This window comes from Lagopus muta, chromosome Z (genome assembly GCF_023343835.1).
Source record: "Lagopus muta isolate bLagMut1 chromosome Z, bLagMut1 primary, whole genome shotgun sequence".
In the NCBI taxonomy this organism is placed as follows: Eukaryota; Metazoa; Chordata; class Aves; order Galliformes; family Phasianidae; genus Lagopus; species Lagopus muta.
In genome coordinates this window covers 42,259,136-42,285,566 of record NC_064472.1, presented here as the reverse complement: position 1 = coordinate 42,285,566, position 26,431 = coordinate 42,259,136, and the positions used below count along the sequence as shown (strand labels likewise).

At 39.0% G+C, this 26,431-nt stretch overlaps 2 protein-coding genes across 2 annotated transcripts in view; both read right to left on the bottom strand.

Moving 5' to 3' along the window:
• The window catches only part of LOC125687389 (uncharacterized), a 212,963-nt gene that overhangs the window by 83,004 nt on the left and 103,528 nt on the right, over window positions 1–26,431 (bottom strand). The gene's annotated exons all lie outside the window — the stretch shown is intronic.
• HABP4 (hyaluronan binding protein 4) lies at window positions 1,238–21,021 on the bottom strand. The gene is made up of 5 exons (XM_048932213.1): window positions 20,586–21,021; window positions 15,431–15,575; window positions 5,940–6,108; window positions 4,089–4,268; window positions 1,238–2,578 (listed from the first exon to the last, which is right to left on the bottom strand). The coding sequence occupies exons 1-5, from the start codon at window positions 20,857–20,859 to the stop codon at window positions 2,480–2,482; spliced, it is 867 nt and encodes a 288-aa protein (XP_048788170.1). The 5' UTR covers window positions 20,860–21,021; the 3' UTR covers window positions 1,238–2,479.

Here is a 26,431-nt window from a genome sequence, read left to right as displayed (position 1 = left end):
TCTGTAGATAACCTTGGAGCATGTTCAGTGGTTGGTCAACATTACATTATTATCAACATTGCATTTGTGCGTGTGAATACATTACTCCTTGTATGAATGTGCCTATATATACACATGTTCCTGTGACAGCTATGCAAAACTAAAAAAGGAATGGCTTAAGCATGTTGTAAGAATCCAATTGATTATATCTGTCTAGATTCAGACTGGCTATGAGTGGTATCCCCCAGGGGTCAATTGGGTAAGCGGAGGAAGTTGTGATTTTGTCAAATTTCACAACGTCAATTATTGATATGAGATGGCTTTGGTCTTGGGAAGAAAATAAACACATCACATTGCCTTAATGGCTAAAAGAGCCATTAAGAGCAGTTGCATGGTTTCTCCTCACTTTCCAGAACACTCAGAGAAAACAGTGCCTTTAACTAGCACCCCTATTCCTTCTCATGTCTTTTGGATACACTTAATGGTAAAAAACATTTGATACAGATGAAAAATCAGAAATTCTCAAGTGGGAAATAAATACCCCAGTACTAAATGAAAAATAATATATGTGCATACAAAGGTGCAATTCCCAAACATTCAAAATAAACTAGATTGCTTAAACTATCCTTTTTTTTTTTTTTTTTTTTTTTTGTAGGAAATTATTCAAGGCATGTCTCAACTATAGGAAGGAAGTACAGCAGTTGGATGGTCCCCCAAAAAGAAGCTAGTATTGGATATGTGGACATAGAAAAGTACTACTGCCAAATTTGCACTCCAGCAACTACAGTCCCTACAGTAACTATTAATCTGCAAAGTGAGGAACAAATACAACCTTCCTGAAAAGAAGCAAAAGAAATAATTCCCCAACTGAAAGTAGCACTGCATTTCACTGTTTTGCCAGATGGTTTGTCCTGGGGGTAGGAGTCAGTAAATTGGAAAAAAAAACATTAGTAAATATCTCTGTAATGATCGAAATAATTGCAAGCAAAAACACAGATGCAGTCAGAGCCCTCCAAAAGGAAGTTCCACAATTATAAAAAATTTAACATTAAAAGGAGGATTATGTGTGTGGGTCACAGTGGAATATCATCTTCATATTTGTATGAAATCTAGAAATTTGAAGGAAAACTTGAATGAAATTCTAAGTTTAATACTTATTGGAGTAGCATCATCCAAGTGTCCTTATGCTGCAGTTCAACATGGCATGGAGTGCTGCAATACAGTGTTCCAGAACAATAGGGAACAACTGTCAAAGATTTTAACAATACGGAAAGAGAAGCCATCTATGTCAAGACACAAGAGTAGAAAAGGTATAATGAGAGACACAAAGTCTCTCATCAAGAATAATTTATGTTTCACAAACATCAAATAGCCATTTTTGGCAGAACTACTCAAAAATATTCTAGAAGAATAGCCAGAGTTAAGGAGTAAGTTTCAAGCTGCAGTTGAGGTTATTTGGCTCAGGTTCAGAAACAGGAGGACTGCAAGGAAAGGACAAGGCCATCTCATCTTCCATGCCACACAAACTATTTGTTAAGGCAAGAAACATAGCTATGTCAGTGAAGGGTTAGAGTGGGTATTAGGAAAAGGTTCTTCATGAGAGGGTGATCAGGCACTGGAACAGGTTCCCCAACATCATGGGCCCAAGTTGATGGATTTCAAAAGGTGCTTGGACACTGCTCTCAGACACAGGGCTTGAATTCTGAGTGGTCCTGGGTAGAGGCAGGAGCTGAACTCAGTGATCACTGTGGGCTCCTTCCAACTTGAGATATTTACTATTTTAGTTTGTAGTTTCTCATGCAGTAAACAAATTTCTTCTTTAATGACTTAGTTCTGTCTTTACTTCAAAATTATTTTATTTCACTGACAATAGCTGCAAATAGCATTTTCCTCACTGAACAAACACTTGTTAAAGTTACCTGTTAAAAGCAACCAAGCTGCTGTCTTAAAATCATTTCTGTTCAGGGATATTTTTCAGGCACGTAAGATCAGCTCTTTGTTGCCAAACAGCAGAGGCTTCAGTCTCTGACTCATAAAAATAATACCTCAAACTCAAACCAGTAAGCACTGTGTTTTATTTGCCAAACTCTCAAGAACTGCAACTTGTAAATGTGTAAAATACACTTCAACCAAAGAAACAGAAAGTAGCTTTCATATCTCAAAATGAAACAGACTCCTGATGGCAAACCATGTCATACAGTTTCACTAAGCTGCCAGGAAGAACTTGACATAGTCTCTACATTTTTAAGCACTGTACTCTTGATGTTCATTCAAAGCCTTATACTTGAGTACTGCAATCCTTCATACAGCTTTCACAAATGGAGGCAGGCACTAGGCCCTATAACAGAATTCCAGACCACTGCTGTCTCCAGAACTCGCTTCCATTAATGTGTTCAAACATTTCACACATGAAAAAAAAACAAAAACCCATCAACCAGAACAGCTTTTCCAGTAGACTTGGACTTTTTTTTTCCTCCGCACCAGTACAGAACTGGTTTCTTTAGAGCTGCACCAAAGCTCCGTTGATAACACCATTCATGATATTTCTTAAAGCAGGAAAATCTTCAGGATCATCTGGATTTGGAGCAACAATTTGCACCTATGGAGTGAGAAAGGAAGCTTTACAGAAGTGAATAGATTTTAAAGCATCTGAAAGCTACATATAAGTATGTATTTACCCTGAAAAAATCCATTGTTTTATTTAAAGTAAATGCTTCATAATCATCTCTACCACAGAAATACTAATTTTATCTGAGAAATTATGACTACTATAATTGATACAACATGAACATATTTATAATACTGAGTAGGACCATATTTTGTAGTATTAAGGTGGGATAGGGAAAGTGCAACAATCTCACCCACAACTTTTTTTAGAAGAAACATTATTGTTTGTTGTTTTTGTTTTTGTTTTTTTTTTAAACTTTCTAAGGCTACTGAATAGTCTGTAGTTTGTGATACAAAAAGCCTTTTTCATTCAGATGAAGCAAACACAAAATCTTTTCCATACCACTTTGTAAGTTCCCTAATGTAACCGTTTTACTGCTTTAGATACAACTAACTGCAACTTTGGTGATTACGAAGAATAAAGGTATAATTTTTTTTTTTAGGTAAGCAGATTTTTCTTTTTTTCTTCCTAAAAAGCCAGTGGAAGTTCTTTAGATCAACACTTTAGAAAGTAATTAAATTTGGGCTGAATTAAAGATGCTGTTATAATTAGAGTTTATTTGCACATGTCCCATTCACCTACTGGAATGTCCACTGGTACAGAGAGACTAAAGGTCTGGCAGTTTTAAAAACAGAGTCTACAATGTCAGTATCAGCTCCTCTGACAGAGTAGGTGTTTAAATGAATAGTTAGTGCTGGCAAAAAATAAATGGAAGCATGAAAATTTTATCTTTTAAATTATTGTCTGAGCCGTTTACATGCTATTTAAGCCACAAAGAACCTAACCTTGATGAAACTTTTCTATGAAGTTACAGCTCTATCTCTTTTCTCTTTTACCCTCAGGGAGGGTAGATTTAGGTTAGAGATAAGGAATAAAATCTACATGAGGATGATGAAGCACTGGAACAAGTTGCGCAGTGATATGGTTGATGCCCTGTGCCTGGAGAATCTAAAGACAAAGCCGGATAAGACCCTGGGCAACCTGATCTAGATGTGTTGTCCCTGTTCACTGCAAGGGAGTTGGACTACATGGCCTTCAGAGCTTCATTCAACTCTCTGAGGACTCTATGATTCTATACAGAACTGAAATTTCTTGCTATATAGTAAGTCTTCGTCATGTTAATAACTTCCTAATTTATATCAAACATTCAATGAGGAAAGAAATGTTCACTGCATCCTTTCCTCTAGTTAACATCACAGCAGCTGGTAATCCAGCCATCAGAAACATATGTGTTAGAGCTCTTCAGCCAGAATCAATATTTCACTTTAAGCAACTTGGTATGGGTCAGGAACTGAAAATAACCAGGCCAACATACTGTGAGGTGGGTAACAGAAACAAGTCTCTTACTCTAGAAACCCCTCCAGAATAGAGGGGGAAGAGGGAAAGGACAATTACCACCAAAAAATGTTGCCAAGCAAACAAAACCTACAGAAAACTTTACCATTACTTCTGGTTGAGATCGTGTCTCCTCAACTTGTCTGCCACGGCCACAACCTCGTGCTCCTCTTGATCCACGGCCAGGGCGAGAAAGACTCCCAAAGTTGATATCAAGCTGAGATGTTATATCATTCACTGCCTTTCGAAAAATCTGATAATCATCTTCAAGCTCTCCCTTTTGTATCTAGAAAAAACGTGTGATTAAGGCTCGTAATTTCCATATACAGCCTTCTACCCTCCCTGACACATTTACATACACACGTATTACAAAATAAGCAGCAAAAAAAAATTAAGATGACATCTGGAATAGGAGACAGGCCTCAACTTGCACAGCATTTGAACAGAAGTGAGACAGTTGCAGCCTCCCAGATACCTGGGATAGCTTTGTTTGCTCAGAGAGTCCTTGAAGCAAGGTCTGCCATACTGTATAGCTCCACAATATTGAACTTTGCAGCAATATAATCTATAAGGCTTCCCTAAGGAACCAGAGAATCAGGCCTAACCTACTTACTCCTACAATTACCTTCAGCTAATGGTTAAAAGGACAGAAACCACAGCATTTGGTTACTAGCCAATATATATATATTTAATATATTTGTCTGTAACTATGAGATTCTCTTTTAACTCTCAATATTCCTAGTTCCTAGTGTATTTAAGATTGCTTCCCACCACAATTTTAACATGCACTGAAGTTAACATATCTGTAAACTCATCCCATACTGTAAAGAATCTCTCATTTTAAAACACTTTTGTCTTTGTTATGCAGTTTCTGTATCTCTTTTACATTCATTTTGACAAGGTCACTTGGTATTGCCAGCCAAGAAAGTTTAGGAGCAATAAGAACAGCATGCATTTCTCATACTTTCAGAACTTGTGAAAGTTATTCTCCCCAGTGCATCCTCTCATCCCAAAGGAAAGGGCAATGGTATCCATGAGCACCAAAAGCCATGCTAAAAAGGATGCAAGCAGCTTCTGTATTTGTCTGTACCAAGAAGAACTCAGTGACCTACAGTGATTATGACTCACAAAAAAAAGCTGCATGTTTCAGTGTTATGAGTAGACAAAGAATACAATGTGTATTGCATACATGCACACAGACCTTAATCAAGGATCACAGTTTCATCATGCTAGGTTACAAGGACATACATATACTTTTGCGACCCTCAAAATCTACAATCTAAGCTAGCAGGAATATAAGCAAATTCTCATGCTTCTCCTCAGCACTTCCCAATCATATTAACAGAAGTGCTTCCTGAAACGTAGCCCGACAGACACCATGGAAAAAAAAAATGGGAAAAGTGGGGAGAAAGTATATCACTATAGAAGAAGGTTTCCAGAGTTCTTTTAAGAAATAGGACCATAACACTGGAAAAAAGTATGTAATCCAAGTGCACAATGGGGTCCAGAACAGATGAGAAAATTGACACTTAGCATCCAGACTAACAGATGCCAAAATAGATGCCATATCCGTGCAAACATGTACTGATAGTTTAGCTAAATACAGGTTCCAAGGTAGGATAAGAAGTCTTTATAAGACAAGTTTCTCTTGTGGCACTACTGGAGATCTACATGTGTGGCAGCAATAAGGAAACAAGTTTTATATTGCTAAGAATATACATTTTAAAACAGAACAACTTAATGTATTACATGCCTGCATATAAAATATACACCTATTTTGACCTGAGAGAAAAATGAACAGACAATAAGTGTCAGGCAAACTTTAAGGCACATACGTGATTACAGTAACAAAGTTCAGATACTATTTTGGGTTCAGATTATACTAAAACTAGTGGAAAACAAGGAGAGTTTCCTCAGCATAAAGCAAAGTTTACAGAATTCCACAGGTAATGCTTACATCATTGCTATATTTTGACTTGTGAATCACCACTGCTTTGGAAGGAACAGTGGATTCTGGCCTCCGGATGTTGAATTCATGCTTCGGTCGATTCTGTTGCTGAAGATTTTTCCACTCATCTAACGTCATTTCTTGAACTACTTCTTCCATTGGCTTTCCTTCAGCAACTCTAAGGGTTTGTAGTTGTAAAGTAAAACCCATTAGCTTATAACATGCCAGGATGAAAGAGAACATTAATCTCTAAAGTAAGTATAGTAAACAGAACACATGGAATGTTTCTCACCAAATTACAGTCCTCAATTTTACTTACAAGCCGTAGTAACTTGGTGTATGACTTTTACATTAACCTAACTTGTAAAATACACCTATGGCCTGCATGAAATTAGTCTTACAAGCAAGAATTTCCTCCCAGCTATTGGACTAAGTTCTGGTATTTATCCAGTCTTACTGTAAGTTGAAGCATTGCAGATTCTACAACAAATCACTCTGCCTTTTTGTCTAGGATATTCTCAACTCTGTTTCAACAGTGAATCTACTTTTAGCAAATACAGCCACAGTTGTGAGGTCTAATATTCACACACTGCTTCTTTGATTTGTCAGGTTACACAGGGGCAGTGTCTACCACCTGCCTAAAACAGACAGATTAAACCTAGTACAGTTTCAATTTGTCACAAAGCACAATAATGCTGATATGCTAAAGGAAAATGCAAGCAGATCAATCAGCTTTGCTTATTTTTGATCTTTTTGATTTTGACAATGTCTAAGACTAAGACCTTCTCAACATATCGTTTGACTATTCTTTATGCCAGCACCAGGAAAATGCTATAACTGTTTTAAACAGAACCACTTGCTGCTTACAGTACACTCACAGAACGTACCATTTAAGTTATCAGCAGAAAACTATTCCCTCCTAAACAGAGACAAATGCAGGAAGTACAACTCGTTCAATCATAATTGTTAAAATAACCAAACACTATAAACTACAGGACACTGTAAACTACATTAAACACTATAAACTACAGTGTATCTGTTGATTCCCAGATCCTTAAAATCTGATCCATCCTTCTCCCGCCCAAAGCTATTACACATAGCAAAAGAAGTTGATGTTCGTTAAGCATTTTCCTAACACTGATTATTCCAGGAAACCTTTTCATTAGGTCCCTTCTCATAGGAGAAATATAGCTTTCCTTCCTTTCATTGGATCCCAGGTTTCATATTTTTTCTATCAAATGCTGATTACCAAGAGCAAATTTTTTTAATATAAAAATGCAGTTGTTTAGGTGCAATTTGGAAATTCACTTTCTTGAAATGGCTTGGATTGGAAGAGACCTTGGAGATCACTGAGATCGAAACTCCCTGCAATGGGCATGGCTGCCACCACCAGATCAGGCTTCAAAGGGCCCCATTCAATCTAGCCCTGAACTCAGAGACAGAGCATCCACAGCTTCTCCAGGCAGCCTGTTCCAGTGCCTCACTGCCCTCTGAATAGAATTAATTTTCCTAACATCTAACCTAAACCTCCTCTCTTTCAGTTTAAATCCATTTTCCCTCATTTCATCACTATAGGATCATGTAAAAAAAAATCACTCCTCTACACTTTATCACGGACAGAAGCATAATTAAGTGACAGCAAACAGCGCATTTCATCTCTGATGTTGTGCAAGCATGCTGGAAGCATATACATTTGTTGTGAGTGTTCTGACAACATGCAGACACCCAGAGACAAAGAAAAAAAGAGAAAGAAAGCTTATAATAATGTTGTCTATTAAGTCATTCCTAAGTCAGTATGTCAAAACAGAATCAGTGAACTGTGTTTCTGAACACTAGGAAGTATTTCGTCCTTCTCTCCCTTTTTCCACTGTGTCAGTCCTCAATGAGAACTGCAGATAGAAGAAAAACAGCTGCAACAAGTACTTAAGTATTAGTTATCAGTCTTTCAATCTGAAAAAGAAACACATGCATTCAAGCAGAGCTTTAAGGTCAACTCTGTGATACTGTTTGCACTGTGAGAAGTAATGCATTTACCCCATTTCCTAAAGATCCTAAAGAGACATTTAATAAAGAGAGTAAGTGATATGAAAGCAAACAAAAGAAAAAAACAAAATCCTCAACAAAACACTAGGAATTCCAAAGCAGCAAAAATGCTTCAAAAGTGTCAGCTCCCCCAACACAGAAACACTGGCAAGAAAAAAAGCTCGGAAATATGAACTCTCTCCTACCTAACCTGTGCAAGATTACTGCAGATAACTCAGACAAACAACCTCCAATCAACAGCACCTGTTGACTTCCTACCAGCAAAATATTAGAACAACACACTTGAATCCTTGTTTGGAAAAGACATCACTGCTACTAGGATGGACCAAACTCTGAAGTGAGTGTCTTCCATGTGGGAATGTCTAAAGAGTCCAGAAGAGAACAGTAAGACATATGAAGTCTAAAATACATGATCTACAGGAAAGTCTTTAAAGATGGGCTGAGGGAGAAACTTACATAATGCTAAAAATGAATAGATTGTTGTGTGGCCATGATGAGCAGAGCAAGATACTTGGGAGATAAAAGAAAAACAACATTTAATTCCAAAGCATTAGAAAGACCATCAAGAGATAACGTAAGACCAATTTGCATTATACAAGTTAACTAGAGAAGAAAAGCATTACATAAAATACTTATAAAGATTTGGACTGGCTTTATGTCAAAATTAAGAAACAAAAGAACTGAATAAGACTGTACACTTGAGGACAAATTTGGAATTTTTCCTTAAAAGATCAGATGGATACACATATCCAACAAAAAGGGAGATGGGTTTTGTGTGAAGAAATGGAAGAAAACATCACAGAATAAATACTAACTCCACAAATACCTTTCACAGGAATTGGTTAGATGACTATGTGCTGCACTGAGCAAAAATAAAAATCCATTTATCTGAATTACCAACTAACACACATTTGTTCAATTGTTCAGACTGTGAAGACAAGTTCAACAGAAAGTATCTGTGAGGACAGCTTATATAGCAATAGTACTTATATTTTATACACGTTAGCTGCAGCAAAAAAAAATTACTAGTATGTAATTTGTGATACTATATGCACCGTATATTGATGTTGTTCAGACTTAAAGGAAATACAAAGACATAGCAAGAAATAATTTACATTATGCAAGTATTAAATACATTCTTGTCCTGCAATACTTTGCAAATGGAATTAAGAATAGCAACACAGACACAGAGCTAAAGGCAAAGACCTTTTAGATTATACAAGCTCGTAGAAGTCTTCCCAGAGATGCAGTGAAGTTAGCCAGTACCAAACCATAAAGCTATGCAGTATCTCCACTTGAATAAATTTTTCACAATTGCCAGGACTATAACTACTTTCTAAAATGGTAAATCACTGGTAAATCACACCAGGGAAGAGAATGAGAGAAGAAACAAAATCAAGTTTGGGGTGGTTTTTTTTGTTTTGTTTTTGTTTTTTAATCTGTCTCAATACAAGAAGGTGATCCTCTCCCTCTGTAAGTATCTTAAGTGTGGGAGACATGGCCAGCCTCTTTTCAGTGCTCTGTGGGGACACGATAAGGGGAAATGGCCATACACTGGAGCATAGAAAGTTCCACACCAATATGCAAAAGAACTTCTTTATGGTGCGAGTGACAGAGCACTGGAACAGGCTGCCCAGGGAGGTTGTGGAGTCTCCAGAGAAGACCTGTTTGTGCAGCCTGGTCTGCGAAGCCTGCTTTGGCAGGGGGGTTGGACTCAATCTCTAGAAGTCCCTTCCAACCACTACAATTCTGTGATTCTGTGACTCCTGTATTTACAAGTCAAAATGAGAAAAACCCTAGCAGTAACTTGGACACACACTCCTACTCCCACAGGGCTGAGGCTCTAGGGAGAGCAGAATATAATCTGGTTAAAATCTTCTACTGGTGTATGCTACCTGCCAGTTGACAGCAACTCTGTAAAGCAGAGGCAACCTAAGCAGATAAATCCTTTAGGTAAATTTTGAAGCACGTCACATCAGAAAACCATATCCCAACAGCTTTTGCTTTTAAATATTTGAAAAATAACATATTTTCCACATTAAGAAATCCCTTCTTAAGTAATACAACCTTCCCTAATTACATATGTACTATTTACACCTTATCTTAAAAGATGTGAAGTCACCAAAATGACATTACTTTCAAAGATACTTGCAATGAGGTATAGATTTAGGTTGGATATCAGGACAAAATTTTTTACAGAAAGGGTTGTTAGGCACTGGAATAGGTTCTCTAATGAGGTGGTTGAGTTGCCATCCCCAGATGTGTTTAAAATCCTTTTGGATGTGGTGCTCAGGGACATGATTTAGAGCAACATTGTTAGAGTTATGGTAATATGGTTAGGTTGTGGTTGGGTTTGATGATCTTTAAGGTTTTTTCCAACCTAAGAAATTCTATGATATATAACATGCATTTTGCATACAGATTTGTGAGTTTCCAGAATAATATTTACTACATTGAAAAGATTATGTTAAGCAGTTTTGTTCTTGCACTTTACTTGCTTTTCTGCATTTTACTGAATTCAGCATTTTTCCAAATTAAATGTTTAAAAATAAGATAAGCAGTAAAAGCACTCAATCTTTTTGACTCCCTACTGGCTTCTGAGATTTCTGTAAAAAAACAAATGGCAGATTCTGTCAGATGCCTTTGCCAAGACATAAACTTGAAGTCTTATGTTCTACATGGAAGTAATGTCAGGACATAACTACAAAGAGCTTAAATTGCTGGGCTTGTTTACTGCTACAGTGATGGATAAACTGGTACAAGCCTGAAAAAACTAAAGGCGCCAGTAACTGACAAAAAGTGTTTAAGAGCTGCTCTCCTGTTTAACTAAATAAATCTGTCAAAATTGCATTGTACTTATCTACATTAGCCATCTGACTTAAGACCACTTTGAAAAACCTTTCTAGAAATCCTGTCATCACTCAGCTTCTTAGATTTTGTCATATATAAAAAGGCTTATCTGTATATTCGAGTTTTAAATTAAAAAAAAAAAAAGTTGTGCCAACTCAGCTTCTAACAGGTTTATATAAACTGAATATATAAAATAGTATTTGCAGCCTACTCAAGTTAAAAAATGAACCAACTTAATTAAAAACAAGTTGCACCGTTGGACAAAAAAGGCTTCATAACAATAGAAGAGGGCACTGACATTCTGTCACTTTCCACAGTTTAAGAGATATTCACAACGTGCTATTTGCTCATTCTTTGAATTCTCTTTCTTGGACAAGATTGTCCAGTTACTTTAAGCTAAAGCACTTATTTCATCTAAAACAAATTTTCCATGAAGACTGATAAGTCTTAAAGTCAGAAAGCAAAAGGCAAAGTCTACTTTTAGGGCTCACTGCAAGACCATTTCATGCAAGTTTTTCAGGTTCTATAAAGGTCCTCTGTACATTATTAGTGACTGATGAATAACTAACTTAGAGAATTTTATCTTAAGTGTTCTTCAATTGTGTTTGTGTGACTGCACAGGTATCATGAATACCTTTTTTTTTTAAAAAAAAAAAAAAAGAAAAAATTACTTCTGAAGTACTCTACTACTTCAATAAAGCAGAGTAATTTTTATTCATTTCCCAAGTCAAAAGTGTAACGCAATGCACAGTCCCTCATTAAATCATCATCACGCATTAGGAATGTAAGCATCAGTGGGTCATTCAAAACTGCAGCTGCATAATTAAGCTTTTCTAATACTTAAGAACTCCTTTTTTAGACAAAAGTATAGAGAAAGTTTCTTTTTTAAAATATCTGCAGTAGCAAAACTTCACAGTTCAAATTTCAAGTATGTTTCCCAGTACAAGTCAAGAATGTCGGTAACAGTAAACTGTTTCCTTTGCATTTAGAAATAATTATTTTAGTCAGCTATACTTGTTTAGAGATTCTCCTTCAGACATCTCTGGAGACTTAGCTGTTTTTGCAGTTGCTTCCATTGGAGCAGTTTCACCTCACTAGAATAGTAAACAGAAAACATACACTCTTTGTAAGTCATATTAGGAAAAACCCTGCAGGTCTAAACATGATGTATTTGGCAAAATTTGTTGGAAAGGGGAAAAAAAAACAAAAGAAACAAAACCCCAGAATCATAAGAAAAAAGTTCATCTAAGTGACTGTATGGACTAACAAAATGAAAAGAACTGGAAAAAACAGTTTTCATGTACTTTTATTCAAAGATGCATGAAGACAATAACCCAATTATGAATACCAGTACTTGACAACAGTGTATCTCTGATGCTTGTGGTTTTTATTTTCCACTATTGAAACAGTAGAGTTCATATTTTATCTTAGAAGTTTACATTTTCTGTAATACTTCACTGGCCAAATAAAACCAGTAGCATACTTATTTTCATTCCACTGGTAAGTATGCGTATTAAAAATATAAAAAAAATAACAACAACAAAAACCTTGTAGCTTCAATGAATCATTAACAATTAAGGTACAGATACACTTCTAGAATTGTTTAGACAATCCCAATTTAATCACACTTCCACCATACATGACACATCACAAGAAAGCTTTGATATCTGCACTTGTACCTTAAGTAGTAATACTACTGAACAGAAAAAAAAACAAAAAAAACAGCTAGGGGAAATAAGCAGGATCTCAGAATCCTCAGAGTTGGAAGGGACATGTAGTCCAAATCCCCTGCAATGAACAGCAACAACACAGCTAGATAAGGTTGCCCAGGGCCTTATCCAGCTTCGCCATTAGAGTTTCCAGGAATGGGGCAACAACCACATCAATGGGTAATCTGTTCCAGTACCTAACCACCCTCACTGTAAAAGATTTTTTCCTTATCTCTAACCTACACCTGCCTTCTCTGTGCTTGAAACCATTTCCCCTGTTCTGTTTCCACAGACCTTCTAGAGTCTGTCTCCTTCCCTGTAGTTGCCCTTTAAATACTGAAAGGCCACTATCAGCTCTGCTTTCTGGGCTGCAAGGGCACACCGTTGGCTCATGTCCAGCTTCCCATCCACCAGTACCCCCAGGTCTATTTCAGCAGGACGGCACTCAATCATTTCATCCCTTGACTTGTATTGGTAATGGGGGTTGCTTCAACCCAGGTGCAGGATCTTGAATTTGGATTTACTGAACTTCATGATGTTCTCCTGGGCTCACTGCTCAAACCTGTTTAGGTCCTTCTGGGTGGTATCCCATCCCTCTGGTGAGTCAACAGCCCCCCACAGCTTGGTGTCATCAGCAAACTTGCTGAGGGTGCACTCAACCCCACTATCAATATCACTGATGAAGATACTAAAGAGCATTGGTCCCAGCACCGACCCCGGGAGGACATCACTCATTACCAGTCTCCATCCAGACACTGAGCCACTGACCACCACTCTTTGGACTCAATCCTGCAGCCAGTTCTTTGTCCACTGAACACTGCAGTGACACAATCAGAGAAGGCCACTAGGTTGGTCAAGTAGGATTTGCATACTGGTTCTCCCAGATCACCTTCCTGCCTTCCAGATACTTTAGCATAGCTTCGAGGAGGCAAGCAGTTATCAGGGAAGACTGAAGGCAAAAATAAAACTGAACTTCACTTTCTTGAGCCTTACACAGTTCACTCCATCTTCAGTATATTAGACAAGCTAGTTTTGCACAATTAGATAAAACCATATTTACACAGATGATCACTTGTTTTGAAAAGCTGGAATACTTAACCAACTGCACATAGACAAAAGCAGACTTTCCCAACAAAGTTTTTGGTAATCCAAATACATATCAATGAATGAAGTAGACAACTGAAGTTCCTAAGTTTTTTCATCTTTTTGACCACTAAATAAAAAGTCACACTCTGTTACTGATCCTGGCATGCTCTGAAATATTCTTCAGTGGTGCAGCCAGCTAAGCACCGCTGGACCACACAAAACTGTACTACAGCTTTGCAACATAAAATCTTAGGCCCAATGACAAAGCTTCACTGGTAGTTGGTATTTTGTAGCAATATCAAATACAAGATCCCACTTACTTGAATATTAGAAAAATTCGTAACTCATTTCAGTTAAAAGACAACTTCGTCCCCACTCAGCTGAATTTTGGCTGGCTTTTATTCAAGAACTTTCACCACACTTTTGCTACAAGTTCAGCTGTTCAGTATAAACAATAGAGATAAGTGCAATAAGCTATAGAACAGCATTAATCACAACAATGAATAGAAAGCACAACTTTAGCCTAAAAACATTCAGACTTTGATGAACAGAATACTGCCTACAGTGAGAACCAGACGATGATGGTGGACACAATTATATATTGTACACCATATATTTAACTGCTCCCCAGTTGCAAGCTCCACTTCCACTTTCTATGTTATCTGTTCTCATTCTGCTAGAAAGAGGAAAGAACATTCTTTAAGAGCTTTTTTTTCCCCCAGCAGAGTCCCAGATTAAAACTGTCTTTTTGACAGCCAGTTTGTCTACAGAGGAAGGCATAGAATACACAAGAAATTCTACCATAATGTCACCTCTATTGTTCACTGAGAATAAGCGCACTCAACACTTATATTTCATCACTGCCACTTTGTCTTTCAAATTCCCATTTTCCTCTGTGGTCAAAGCCATCAAACTTTTGTTTATTCCACCACCTCTTCCTCTACCTTGCATTTCACCTCTTCCTCTTCCACAACCTCTTGGCCTTTCATAGTCTAATTTCTCAATAGGTCTAAAAAGACTTGTAATCGGAGTACAAGGAGAAAAAAATCCTATGTTTACTTTGTGTAACTGTGATATCAGTATAGGGGAGCTACTGTAAAATTTTTTAAATCCACATCTTTACATAATACAGTACAATTGTATTAGTTTTAGCATTAAAGTAAGAATTATTATACACAATAGGAATAGCAACTTTAGCCACTGATGAACAGAAATATTAGAGAAGTTTAATAAAACACTATAAAGCTGTCATGTCTTCAGTGATTTGAGTAATAACTCCACTCTCAAATTCAGATTCATATGCAACTGCAAATAAGTTTTAAAATATCACCTACATTCACAGACAGTAAGAAGAGCTATACTCTTCACTGTTAAAAGTTTGTGGAATTATTCTAGTACTTAGAACAAAAACAAAATCTGCGTGTTCACTGTCTAAGTAGCAAGCAGTACAGCAAGGTATAGTTTCAGTTTGAACTGTAAAATTTATTCTACTTCTACAATCTGCACCAGATGTCCCAAAAAATTTGGTAACCAAATGTATTTACATTACAGACTAAGGGCTAAGTTTTCAGATCTTAACAATTCTTAGTTTTGCCTTCACAAAACAGTTCCATATCAACCTGCAAGGAAGCCAAAATTGGAGCTCTGCCAGACATAACTAATTTGTACTGCACCAAATCTACAAACTAACAACACTTTAAGTCACTTTTGGCTGTGATATCTGCTTAAGTTTAACTCTTTCTCTCTCTTTCCCATCCCATATACACTTTTCCTTTTTATGAGGCACCTTATGATCTTCTACATGATACATACCTCTTAACTGTGAGTTCTGCTTGACTTTCTGTTTCATAAGATGAGTATTCCATGAATGATGGCCTCCATTCAGTTTTGTCTTGTTTCTCTGCTCTGCTATTGTCTTTTCCTCCACACTCTTCTTGTTTAGGTGCTTGCTTCTGACCTACATACACATACACACATTAGTAAGAGTTTAACAATAACTGAATCATAGTTACTGTTGACTTAAGTGAGCTAACTACACCTTACAGACTTCAGCTTTAACCCTCCAGTCTCAAATCCACCCCAACTATTAAATGCCCCAACAGTTAGTCTTACCAGACACTGTCTTTAAATATATATACTTTCCCTTTCAGATTAGTGAGTCTAGCTCTCTTGTTGACACATTTCAGTCATCTAAAAAACAACAAAAAACAACAAAAAACAAAACCACAACAAGCTAGAGAAATTGCATTTTTTTTTTCCCTCTCACATGAAGTTACAAAAATGAAGAACAAAAATCGTTTCTTATGTTCTTATGTCAAAGATCTTGCTGGTGTCCTACAGAACAAGACAGAGAAGCTTCTTTGGAAGACATGAATTCCAAGACTGTTGCAGAATAAATGACGAAAAGATCATTTCAGATTTATCAGCTGTTGATCAATGGATTTCTTGATAGATGAGCTAAATTTTCAAGCCTGAGCCTGTATTTCTCCTTTAAGCTCACAAATATGGCATACAATAAAATAAGGATCACCTATTGCAGCTCTAAAGAGAAGATAACTATTTAACTCTGCCAGACATCAAGTTTAAACAAAAGATACCCAAGCTGCAAATACAGAGGCTACACCTAATTCTAAAATGTCAATATATTCCAAGACAAAATGTATTTAAGCTTTCTGGGATTTTTTTTTGGACACTGCTGAGGTTGAAAAAACTGATTGCAAAGGTACTGTGTATTGTAAATGACAAGTTGAGGTTATCCATTTAACCCAAATGCATCCTGTATAACAACAGAATTCATTAAGTTCATCCATCCCTGTTTTCCCCAAATTGTCCTCTATTTAAGACAATCAAGGAACTACAGAAACATAAGCCTCAGACCAGTGAAACTGTGTTCTTTTTTCTACAAGCACCTGCGCTGCTGAGGAAGTTACTGAACTCAACAGGTTAATGTACAAATTGTAGTCCTGGTTAATGTGCCTCAGCTGCAAGAATATACAAAAACGTATTCCATTACACAATATTAATATACAAATGAATTCCTAGTTCTACAGAAAATGTCCACATATAAAGATCTGATTTAAAGCTTGGCTAGCAAGCATGAAGTCTGCAATGTAATCTATAAAAGTAAACTAAAGAACAATCCACTCAGAGAATAAGATAAAATTGTGATAGATGAAGCCTCTTGCTATGTAATAAGGATAATCATATCTGTACACAGAAGGAAGTTTAACTGGTTTTCTTTAAGCTACAGACCACTTGAAATGATACATTATCCCTCCTCAAGGTTTGGATTAGCTCAATTCTTACAGAAGAAGATGTTTTTTCATTCCCAAAACTAAGATGAAATATCTGGATAAATGGCAATTTCTGAAATTAGTTTGAGAACTTTTTATTAAATTATACTAATTTGAAAAGCTTGAAATTGTAAAGAATACAGAATGGTATACACTGTCTGCTATACGTATATCCCAATTATACCACCAATTATGCAAGCATTGGTTCTAAGCTGAAATCCTAGTTTTGGGGAACAAAAATACTTTTAATTTTTGACCACTTATTTTGATTGGATCTGAATGAGCAATTGCAACATAAGAGTGCATTTTTATTTCTGAGCCTTTCATTAGCTATTAAAAGCATTTAGAATAACTTTGCAAGAACACGAAGACAAATTTCCCTACATATTTAGCATTAACATCTATTCCACATACACACACTCAGAGAACTCCTTGAAACAACAAAGAGGTAACAGCCATTTAAAAGAGACTAGTGGTTCTGTTATACTCCCAGTACCTCTTAAAAGTACTAGCACTGACCGTTGCAGATAAAGCAGATAGATCGTTGCTTCAGCATAGTTTATTCACTTTGATTCTAATAAATGGCCATACATACTGCAGAAGATTACTTGTGATACAAATCATATAAAAATACTTCAACTGGTTTGACAGACACACAGCAGTGGATTAAAACTAAATGGCTGCAGCAACCACACTTCTAATAAATGGTGTAATCCTTGAATCGATTACTGTCACAATTTTTCAGTTCAGCTTACAACAGCAAACCAAATTAGAATCTGACAGCTGTGATAGCATAAGCTATCCTATTTAAATTTACTGCTACATATATGTCCCAATTCAAACTTCCATGTAAGATTCCAAAGGCCAACAAACCTTATTGGAATTGCGGTTGACAGACAGGAAAGAGTAACACATAAGTACTCTTGTGTAGGGTTGCCACAATGTCTTTCACTTACAATGAACTGAGCTATGCTTTGAATGCTTACCAACAACTTCTGTTAGTACACTCCAATTCTATATACTGGCTAGAGTATATATGTATTGGTACCAACTTTCCTGCAAAATCACAGTAGGGTTTTGAGGATCTTTTACTTGAAATCTCACAAACTTTGCAATGAAAAACCTGAATACTGATCTTTTCTAGGTGTAATCTAGCCTCTCTTTAAGGTGATTCTCTTGTTTCCTACAGCTAGATTTACATTAAGCTGAAGAAGACATCCACTATTACTCACTTCATCTCTAGCTCCCTGGGAGGCTATTGCACCTGTCCAGTCTACCGGCTCAGTTGCCTATCACTTTACCTTCTAAATCAATATATTCAAATTGAAAATGTAATGAACTGAATGAACTGTTTCAAAACCAGCTTTTTTTTCCCCCCCCCAGAAAAGACAGCTGAGCTATTACTTGAGAAAGACACCTCTAAACGGTACCAGACACTATACCCAGACATCACTAAGGAAAAGCTCGTTTTTTATGAGTTGTTGGTTAAATAGAACAGCCAACATACTGAAGTGTATTTTCACTTTGCCATCACAGTGCATTACTATCAGTATTAGTGTTGCTTATAAAACAGCATTTAGGCAAGGCAACTCTCTAAAAAGTGTTTTTAATAAACATGTTTCACAGAAATCTGAGTTGGGAAAGCACATACTGTACTTTTTTAAGAACACACCTTTTCAGCTCCCTGCCACTGTATATCAACAGAAGGATTTAAAAACAATTCAGGCAAACAAACTGCCTTTGCAGTTGTGTCTAGCTCCCATCCAAAGTTCCTCTTGTTGTGTTGTCCTCAAACAGAAGACACTCTAACCTCAAAACAACACCTGTAACAGTCTCTCAGATGACTGTAATTCTTTCTACAGGTTACAAATTGAAGTCACACAAAAGATGCAGTCTTAACAGTAAAGACTGCTTTTTCAGACTTACTGTATTCAAGAAATACAATAATAAAAAACTGTGAAGCTGAACACTTTTTGAAACCCAAACATGCAACACAATCAAGTAATTAGATAAACCTGTACAAGGTACAATGAATCATAATACCAGAACCTGATCCAGCTGATCAGACACAAACATGGTCCTTTGTAGTATTTAATTATGAAACAGTGAAATGAAATTAGAGAGTCAGGCCCTAGATCTGATAATTACTAAAGATATTACACTTTAGAGGAAAAAATAAGATTAATCACTAATACCAGAATTTAGTAATTTGTTATTACATATTTAACAAGAGCATATCCTAGAAATGCAGCCATCGCTAGAAGATTTGTGCCAAATTCAGCTGCTAAGATAAATCTTTCCAGTAGTTAATCATTCTCACCCATTAAGTTAGCAGTCCCCCTGTAACTTTTTTGGTATCCAGAAGTTTTCAAACTGAATTATGCACAACAACTTAACTTCATGTAATTCAAGCAAGACGACGAATATAGCAGAGGTACACAGGCAGGCCCAGGTCTCACCTCTCTCCACCACACAATCTTATTTCTCAAGGAATCCAAGACACAAACACATAAGCATTCAAAATTCAGGATAACCACTTTTAAAGGAGAAAGTACTTTTTATTTCCCTAATAAGAAATAATTCCTCAGGTAGGTGCTTATTCACTTTCCTAAAGCCTACTACCAAAGCCAGCAGTATTTTTCCCTGCTTAAATTATCAGTAAAGTAAAACAAGGCATGCATCTGATGCCTTTACCTGCAGAAAGGTTTCCTTACTATCAAGGTAACAGAAAATATTCAGTCAATCAGGTCATGGGGTAATACAGAGGATTGCATTCAGAACCTGTATGCTCAAGACATCAATGGAGAAGTAGGAAGTGAAGATGGCTTTCACATACTTCACTGTCCTGGTGGACACCTAATAGCACTTGTACAACAACTTTTTCATCAAAGCTTCGCCCTGCTGTTCACTAACAGATTCCTCTGCTTTCTGCTGGTAACCACAGCAAATAACCCTGAAAATGAAGGAGACCTGGTGCTAAAATGAATGTCCATCTTCCAGGCAGAGATTTTTGACAGTCATGTTTCCATCTCAGAAGTACCTCAAAAAAACAGTCCAAAACAACTGCCAAAAGCAACAACCTGTACAATTGTCTTCTACAAAGACACATATCAACTACCATGTATTTGGCCCCACAAAGTCAAGTGATTGCTGCTGGAGTAGCATAAAATTAAACTTCAGGAATAGAGGTGGTAGCACTGACAACAACTTGATGGAACAATAATAGTTCCATTGCAATTAATATGTATTTCCCCAAGGTATTAAAACTTACAGAATGGCTTGGATTGGAAGGGATTTCAGAGCCCACCCAGCTCCAACTCCCCACAGTGGGTAGGGCTGCCATCAGCCTGGCCTTGAATGCCTCCAGGGATGGGACATCCACAGCAGTGTTAGAGCAGATGAACGGAGGCAGGCAGCTGCCTCCCGCTCCTCCCTCGCGTTTCTTAAGTTCCTGTTTCGGCACTTACTGTCTGCAGCACGGAGGCCCGGACTCACATCGGAGCAGTCCGACCGCCTCTCGCTCCGCGGAAGCTCCCTCGGATCTCGCCACACTCCCAGTGCCCGCAGCACTCGGCCTGGATCGCATCACTCCCACCGCCACCACCCGAGGCAGCGCCGCCCGAACCCGCACCCACGCCGCTGAGACGCCACCACTCCCCCGCGGCGCCCCGTACCGAGCTGCGGCGGCGGCGCGGGCGTCCCGAGCTGCTTGCGCTGCTTCTGGGGCTCCCTCTTGGCGGTACCCCCTCTGCCACCGGGGCTGCCCCGCCGGGCCACCACTTTGTTGAGGTTCTTGCGTTGCTGCTGGCGGCGCTCGGCCTCGCAGAGGTTGTCCAAAGGGTCCGATTCGTCGTCCAGCAGCTGGTAGAAGCGGTTGGCGACAGTGCAGCTGAAGGTCTCCATGATGTTAGCCACCGGGCAGCCCATCGCCCCCTTCATCATAGCCATTGCTACGGCCACGGACCCTGCCTGCTGCCCCAGGGCCGGGCCGCCGGCGGGTCTTAGCAGAAGGCGGCGGGGAACAGGCACCGCACCGGCTCAGCGCCACACATCACTGCACGCCTCTGTTTCAAGCCCTTCCAGCCAATCACGCCCCAAACTGCCGGCTGTCCGCAGCCACCTCCTACCAGCACTGCCGACCCCGCCCACGGCCAATCCTAGACAATGATCAGCCAATCCCTGCGCAGCCTTGTCCAGCCCTGTTTTGCTGCTGCAGCCAATTAGAATGCAGCGCCCTGCAGAGCCAATAATTGCCCACTGACCAGTCGGTGCGAGGGATGAATCTTAGAATGATTAAGGTGGGAAAAAATGTTTAAGATGGTCTAATCCAACCTACCTCCTGTCATTAATATTTCCCCACTAAACCATGTGCCTTGTGTACACATTTATGTGCCATACATACACGTTTCTTGAACACCTCCAGGGACAATGACTCCACCACCTCCCTGGCTAGTCTTTTCCGATACCTTACTGCTCTTTCAGAGAAAAAACATTTTCTACCATCCAATCTGAACCTCCCTTGGAGAAAATTGAGGCCATTCCTTCTTGTCCTATCACTGTTAACCAGGAGAAGAGGCCAACTCTGCACCATAGCCACCATTCAGGTATTTGTAGGCAGTAATAAGGTCTCCCGTGAGCCTCCTATTCTCTAGACTCAGCAATCCCAGTTCCCTCAGCTGTTCCCCATAAGACTTGTGCTTCAAATCCTTCACTGTTTTGCTATTCTCTGAACAAGCTCCAGCTCCTCAATGTCATGTTGTGAGTGGCCCAAAACACAGCATACAAGATGTGGCCTTACCATAGCTGAGCACAGAGGGACGATCACCTCCCTGCTCCTACTGGCAGCACTATTTCTGAAACAAGCCAGGATGCCACTGGCCACTTTGACTACCTGGACACACTGCTGGCTGTTGAACCAGCTATCAGCTGACACTCCCAAATCCTTTTCTTCTACACAGCTTTCCAGCCACCCTGCCCCAAGCCTGTAGCATTGCATGAGGTTGTTGTGACAAAGTGCAGGATCCAGCACTGGATCTTGTTGAACCTCATGCAATTGTCCTCAACACTGATCCAACTTGCCCAGCCCCCTCTGTAGAGCCTTCCTATCCCCAGGCAGATGAACATGTCCACTCAACTTGGTGTCATCTGAAAACCTACTGATGGTTACTGAGGGTTCAATACCCTCATCCAGGTCATCAATAAAGATATTAAACAGGACGGACACCAATATCGACCCCTCGGGAGTACCACTCACAACCAGCAACCAGCTGGACATAACTCCATTCACCATCACTCTCTGGGCCCAGCCCTCCACCCAGAAAAGAGTGTACCTGTTCAAGCCGTGAGCTGCCAGCTTTCCTAGGAGAACGCTGTAGAAGACAGCATTAAAGACTTTACTGAAGTCTAGGTCATCAGCAACAGCCTTTATCTCATCCACCAGGTGACAGATTACCCAGTCATAGAAAGAGATCATGTTGGTCGAGCAGGACCTGCCTTTCATGAAGCCATGCTGGCTGGGCCTGATCCCCTGGTTGTCCCACACATGCACACACATTCAATCTGTTCCACAACCTTCCCTGGCACCAGGGTCACACTGACAGGCCTGTAGGTCCCTAGATCCTCCTCATGACCCTTCTTGGCAATGGGAGTCAAACTGGCAAGCCTCCAGTCATCTGGGACCTCTCCAGTTGACCAGAATCACAGATAGATGGTGGAAAACAGCTTGGCAGTCACCTCCACCAGCTCCCTCAGCATCCTTGAATGGAACTTATCTAGCCCAAGGACTTGTGGCAGTCTGGATGGAGTAGAAGACTTAACTGTCTCATAACTGTCTTGTCTCCACCTGGAATCTCAGGGGGTTTCTTCTGCTACCCATCCCAGAGTCAGGAGGCTGAAATGCAGGCATGCACCATGCAGAGTAGCTTGAGAGGGTGAAAGACTATTTACTGCTTTCTAACAGTGTTTCGTGCCTTGAGGATGTTGAAGAGTGGGAGGAAACAGAGAGGATACATGGGGTGTTCCCCAGCAGCAGGCAAAGGATTGACTTGGAGTGCTTGGTAAGTCACCTGACATCCTGTTCAATCGTCTTGCTTGTCTCTGTTGTGGGTGCCATCTCATCACAGCATTAGAGTAAGGCCTTTGGCTTCTGGACTCTCTTTAATTTATTAGCTTCAATTCTAATTATATTGTATTATATTGTATTACAGTGTGTTATCTTGCATTCCAATATCTTATTTCTTAAATTAATTTGTTTTTCCTCAGATCATTGCCGCTGTTTTGTTTTAGGCCTATCTCTCTATCCTTTTCCATTATCCCTTCCCAGGGCACAGATCTGCAGGTCCCTCCGCCCCAATTGTCATGCAACAGGGCCAAATCAGCCCATGAACAGTTGACAGACTACTGCAAATAGTCCCATTAACCACAGCCGAAATATTGGTCAGTGCCAGAGCTGTCTGGGAGCTACAAGTGCCTTTATCACCTCTGATGCCCATGACTAATACCAGCAGCTCCTGGAGGCCCCAATGCCTGTCCACCCCAGGTGCACACCCATTCAATCTGTGCAGGTGCAGATCCAACATCCCTGCACTGCCTTGTCAGCTACAGCAATCCAATGAATGCTATCAGCATGGCCTTCAGGGCTCCATGGCCAGCAAAGGGACAGTCAGTGATTTCTGTGAGGATGTTCTGTTCCAGTATTCATGGATCACTTCCTCTGTTTTTAGAAAGCATGTTGATAACTTTGTTGTATACACCATCTGTTCTCAACTTCATCTTGTCCTTAGCACAAGGCCTCAAAACCAAGAAAGCCCCTGCCTATGCTTCAGAGCTGTCTGCCACCTCCCTCTGTCTCTAGAGAGGCCTAGGTGTACCTCCTGAAACAAAACAGGTCCTGCCTTAGCCCAGGGCCAGAAGACTTTGTGCCTCACTCACAGCTTTCATCTGGATCCATTTATGCAATGCACGTCTCCTCACCATACTACTGGCCACAGAACAAAACTTAGATTATTAGACTGTGCTCACTGTATCTTCTTCCTCATTCAGAACATCATAAATAGGTTTCCATCAGTAGGAATAACAGCAATTACGGAAGGACTGCTCACAAACAGCTATATAAAATTCTGGTAATTGGATCTGATCTCCTGGGCTCTAACATACTGTAGAGGAAAGCAGGAAATTTTTGCAACTGAGCAAAAAGAATATATGTTATCATCACTTCTGCAGAGCTCTTAAGTTGAGAATAGCAGCCAGACACAACAGTAACAAAATTCTAAAGTAGTCTCATAAATAACATACGCTAATAGAATATAGAATGCAATGTAAGAAATGTTTACCTAGAAAACTGTTCCTGTTTTGAAGGTCACCATATTTTACAGAGAGATGAATATGAGAACAGATGTTTTATGAAACCTAGTTTTGTTTCCACAAAGTTTCATAAGAGACAGCAAAAAGTACAACTCCTCATAGAAATACTACAGCGATAGCTAAAAATTAGTAGTTAAAAACCTACAAATACAAGATACATTTATATTTTCTAAAATAAACATAAGCCTCTAAAAAGAGTTCTGATTTCTTTGATTCTTTGAATAATGAATCAAAATACAATTTATGCACTGCAGATTTCCAACATTGATTGAAATTGATTAGAAGTTTGGCATGGGATATTAAAGAGAACCTGTTATATCTATTTGCAAATTTACACTACATAGTCAGTGTGAGAATCTGAGGTTACACATACAAACAGCAAAAAAAAAAAAAAGGACAAAGAAGATTTAAAGGTAACATCTGATATGAAACCAAGCCTTCTGCCTGAATATACACCTGAACATACACTGAATACATAATGGCAAGAGAAGTGAGAAGAGGTCTTCATCTCATGTTTGCAGCGCTGTGCACCGGTGTCTTACCTTCTGACAGCAGATCTCCCAGTCATGAAGACCGCTCTGTCCCAGAGTTGCTTCTCTATTCTGATTCTCACTGTAAGTCGCTTTTTCCATGTGTGCAGAACAGCAGGTTTGTAAGATGTACAGACATTGAATACATAATTTTGTTACTGAAAATTATAACAAAGAAAACTCTTCAAACCAAATGATGATTTAGAAAGCTGACATTAGTTTATTACAACACTGAACACATGGGGATCTCTCCACCTAGCACGCACACCCCAAAGCTAAATCACCCTCATTATATGTATTCAACATACAAATTTTCACACTGTTCCAGTGAAGTTCCTGTCTATTCTTAGAATTGTCATAGACACCAAATATAACACTGCACTTGCTTCTACCAATCAAGGGATCTTTGTTGATCTTTTGGTTTGCCCATATATGATCCTGTTATTGGGGAACGCAAATTGTTCTATGGCTTCTCTTTGTGTACATGGCTCTTCGGCACCTTCCCACAATGTTTACACAAAGGGATTTGTGTTTGGAACTAGACTTATTTTGTCTTTGAATATTAAATAACTTTTGTAAGTCTTTGGCTTCTATTTTCAACAAATGACTAATTTTTTTTTAAAGGGCACAAGTGCCTAATTACAGGAGATGTGTATGGAGAACAGAGTTTCTCTGACCTTTACAGCTAAGCCTTGTCCTTTACCTTTTCTACAGCCACTTTCTCCTCCACCGACATAGCTCTGGTTTTCCGATGTGTAAATGCACCCTGCCTTAAACATAAACATCCCAGAGGGATCATACACCTCAAGGTCCTGTTTGGGGGCAGAGGGTCTGGTAGAGGCTGTGATGCTGTGTCACTTTTTGGATCTAGATATTACATACATTTTCCAGTAATGAGATTCTATGGAACTCCATTAATTACATAAAATTTTAAACTGAATTATACATAGCTACATCAGTGAAGGGGGACCTGCTTACTGTAACTACCATTTTTATACCACCTTCAGAAGATGTGACAATAGTCTTGTTTCATTTTCCTCTCTCTAGAACATTCAGTAACTGGACTGAAATAAGCTACTAACACACACACACACAAATATTGTCTTAAAAGGACAACTGACTTGATATAAAGCAGTACTTGGAAAACATAGTAATGAACAGGTAAAAAAGAGATACTATGACTATGGCTAAGTTATTATGTGAGTATATTTTACAATGTGCAACAAGCAACAAGGTTGCTTGAAGGATGTAACCATCTTTTGGCATATTGGCATTTTTTTTTTTCTACCTAAAGACCAGCACCATCTCCAAATTTTTGTGTTTAGAACTTTAAAGCATCACTAGAAACATCTGAAGCATTCTTCAGATAGGCAGTATGAGAGCATTTAACAGGCCAGGAGAATGAGATGTAATTTTAAGTTCTGAGAGAGTTCAGGATCTTCAGATTCCTGAATCATGATGCTCTTCTTGAGTCTAACCAGATGGCTAGATGCAAAGGAGTTGTATGTGAGTGCCTGGAGCGGGGGAGCCCAGCTCCACCCTTCCTCTCACTCCGTCTCAGCCGTGCTTCCGGAAGCACGCACGCAGTGTGAGTCTGCCTGGCTTTCCCCCGCCCTTCCTCCTCCCGG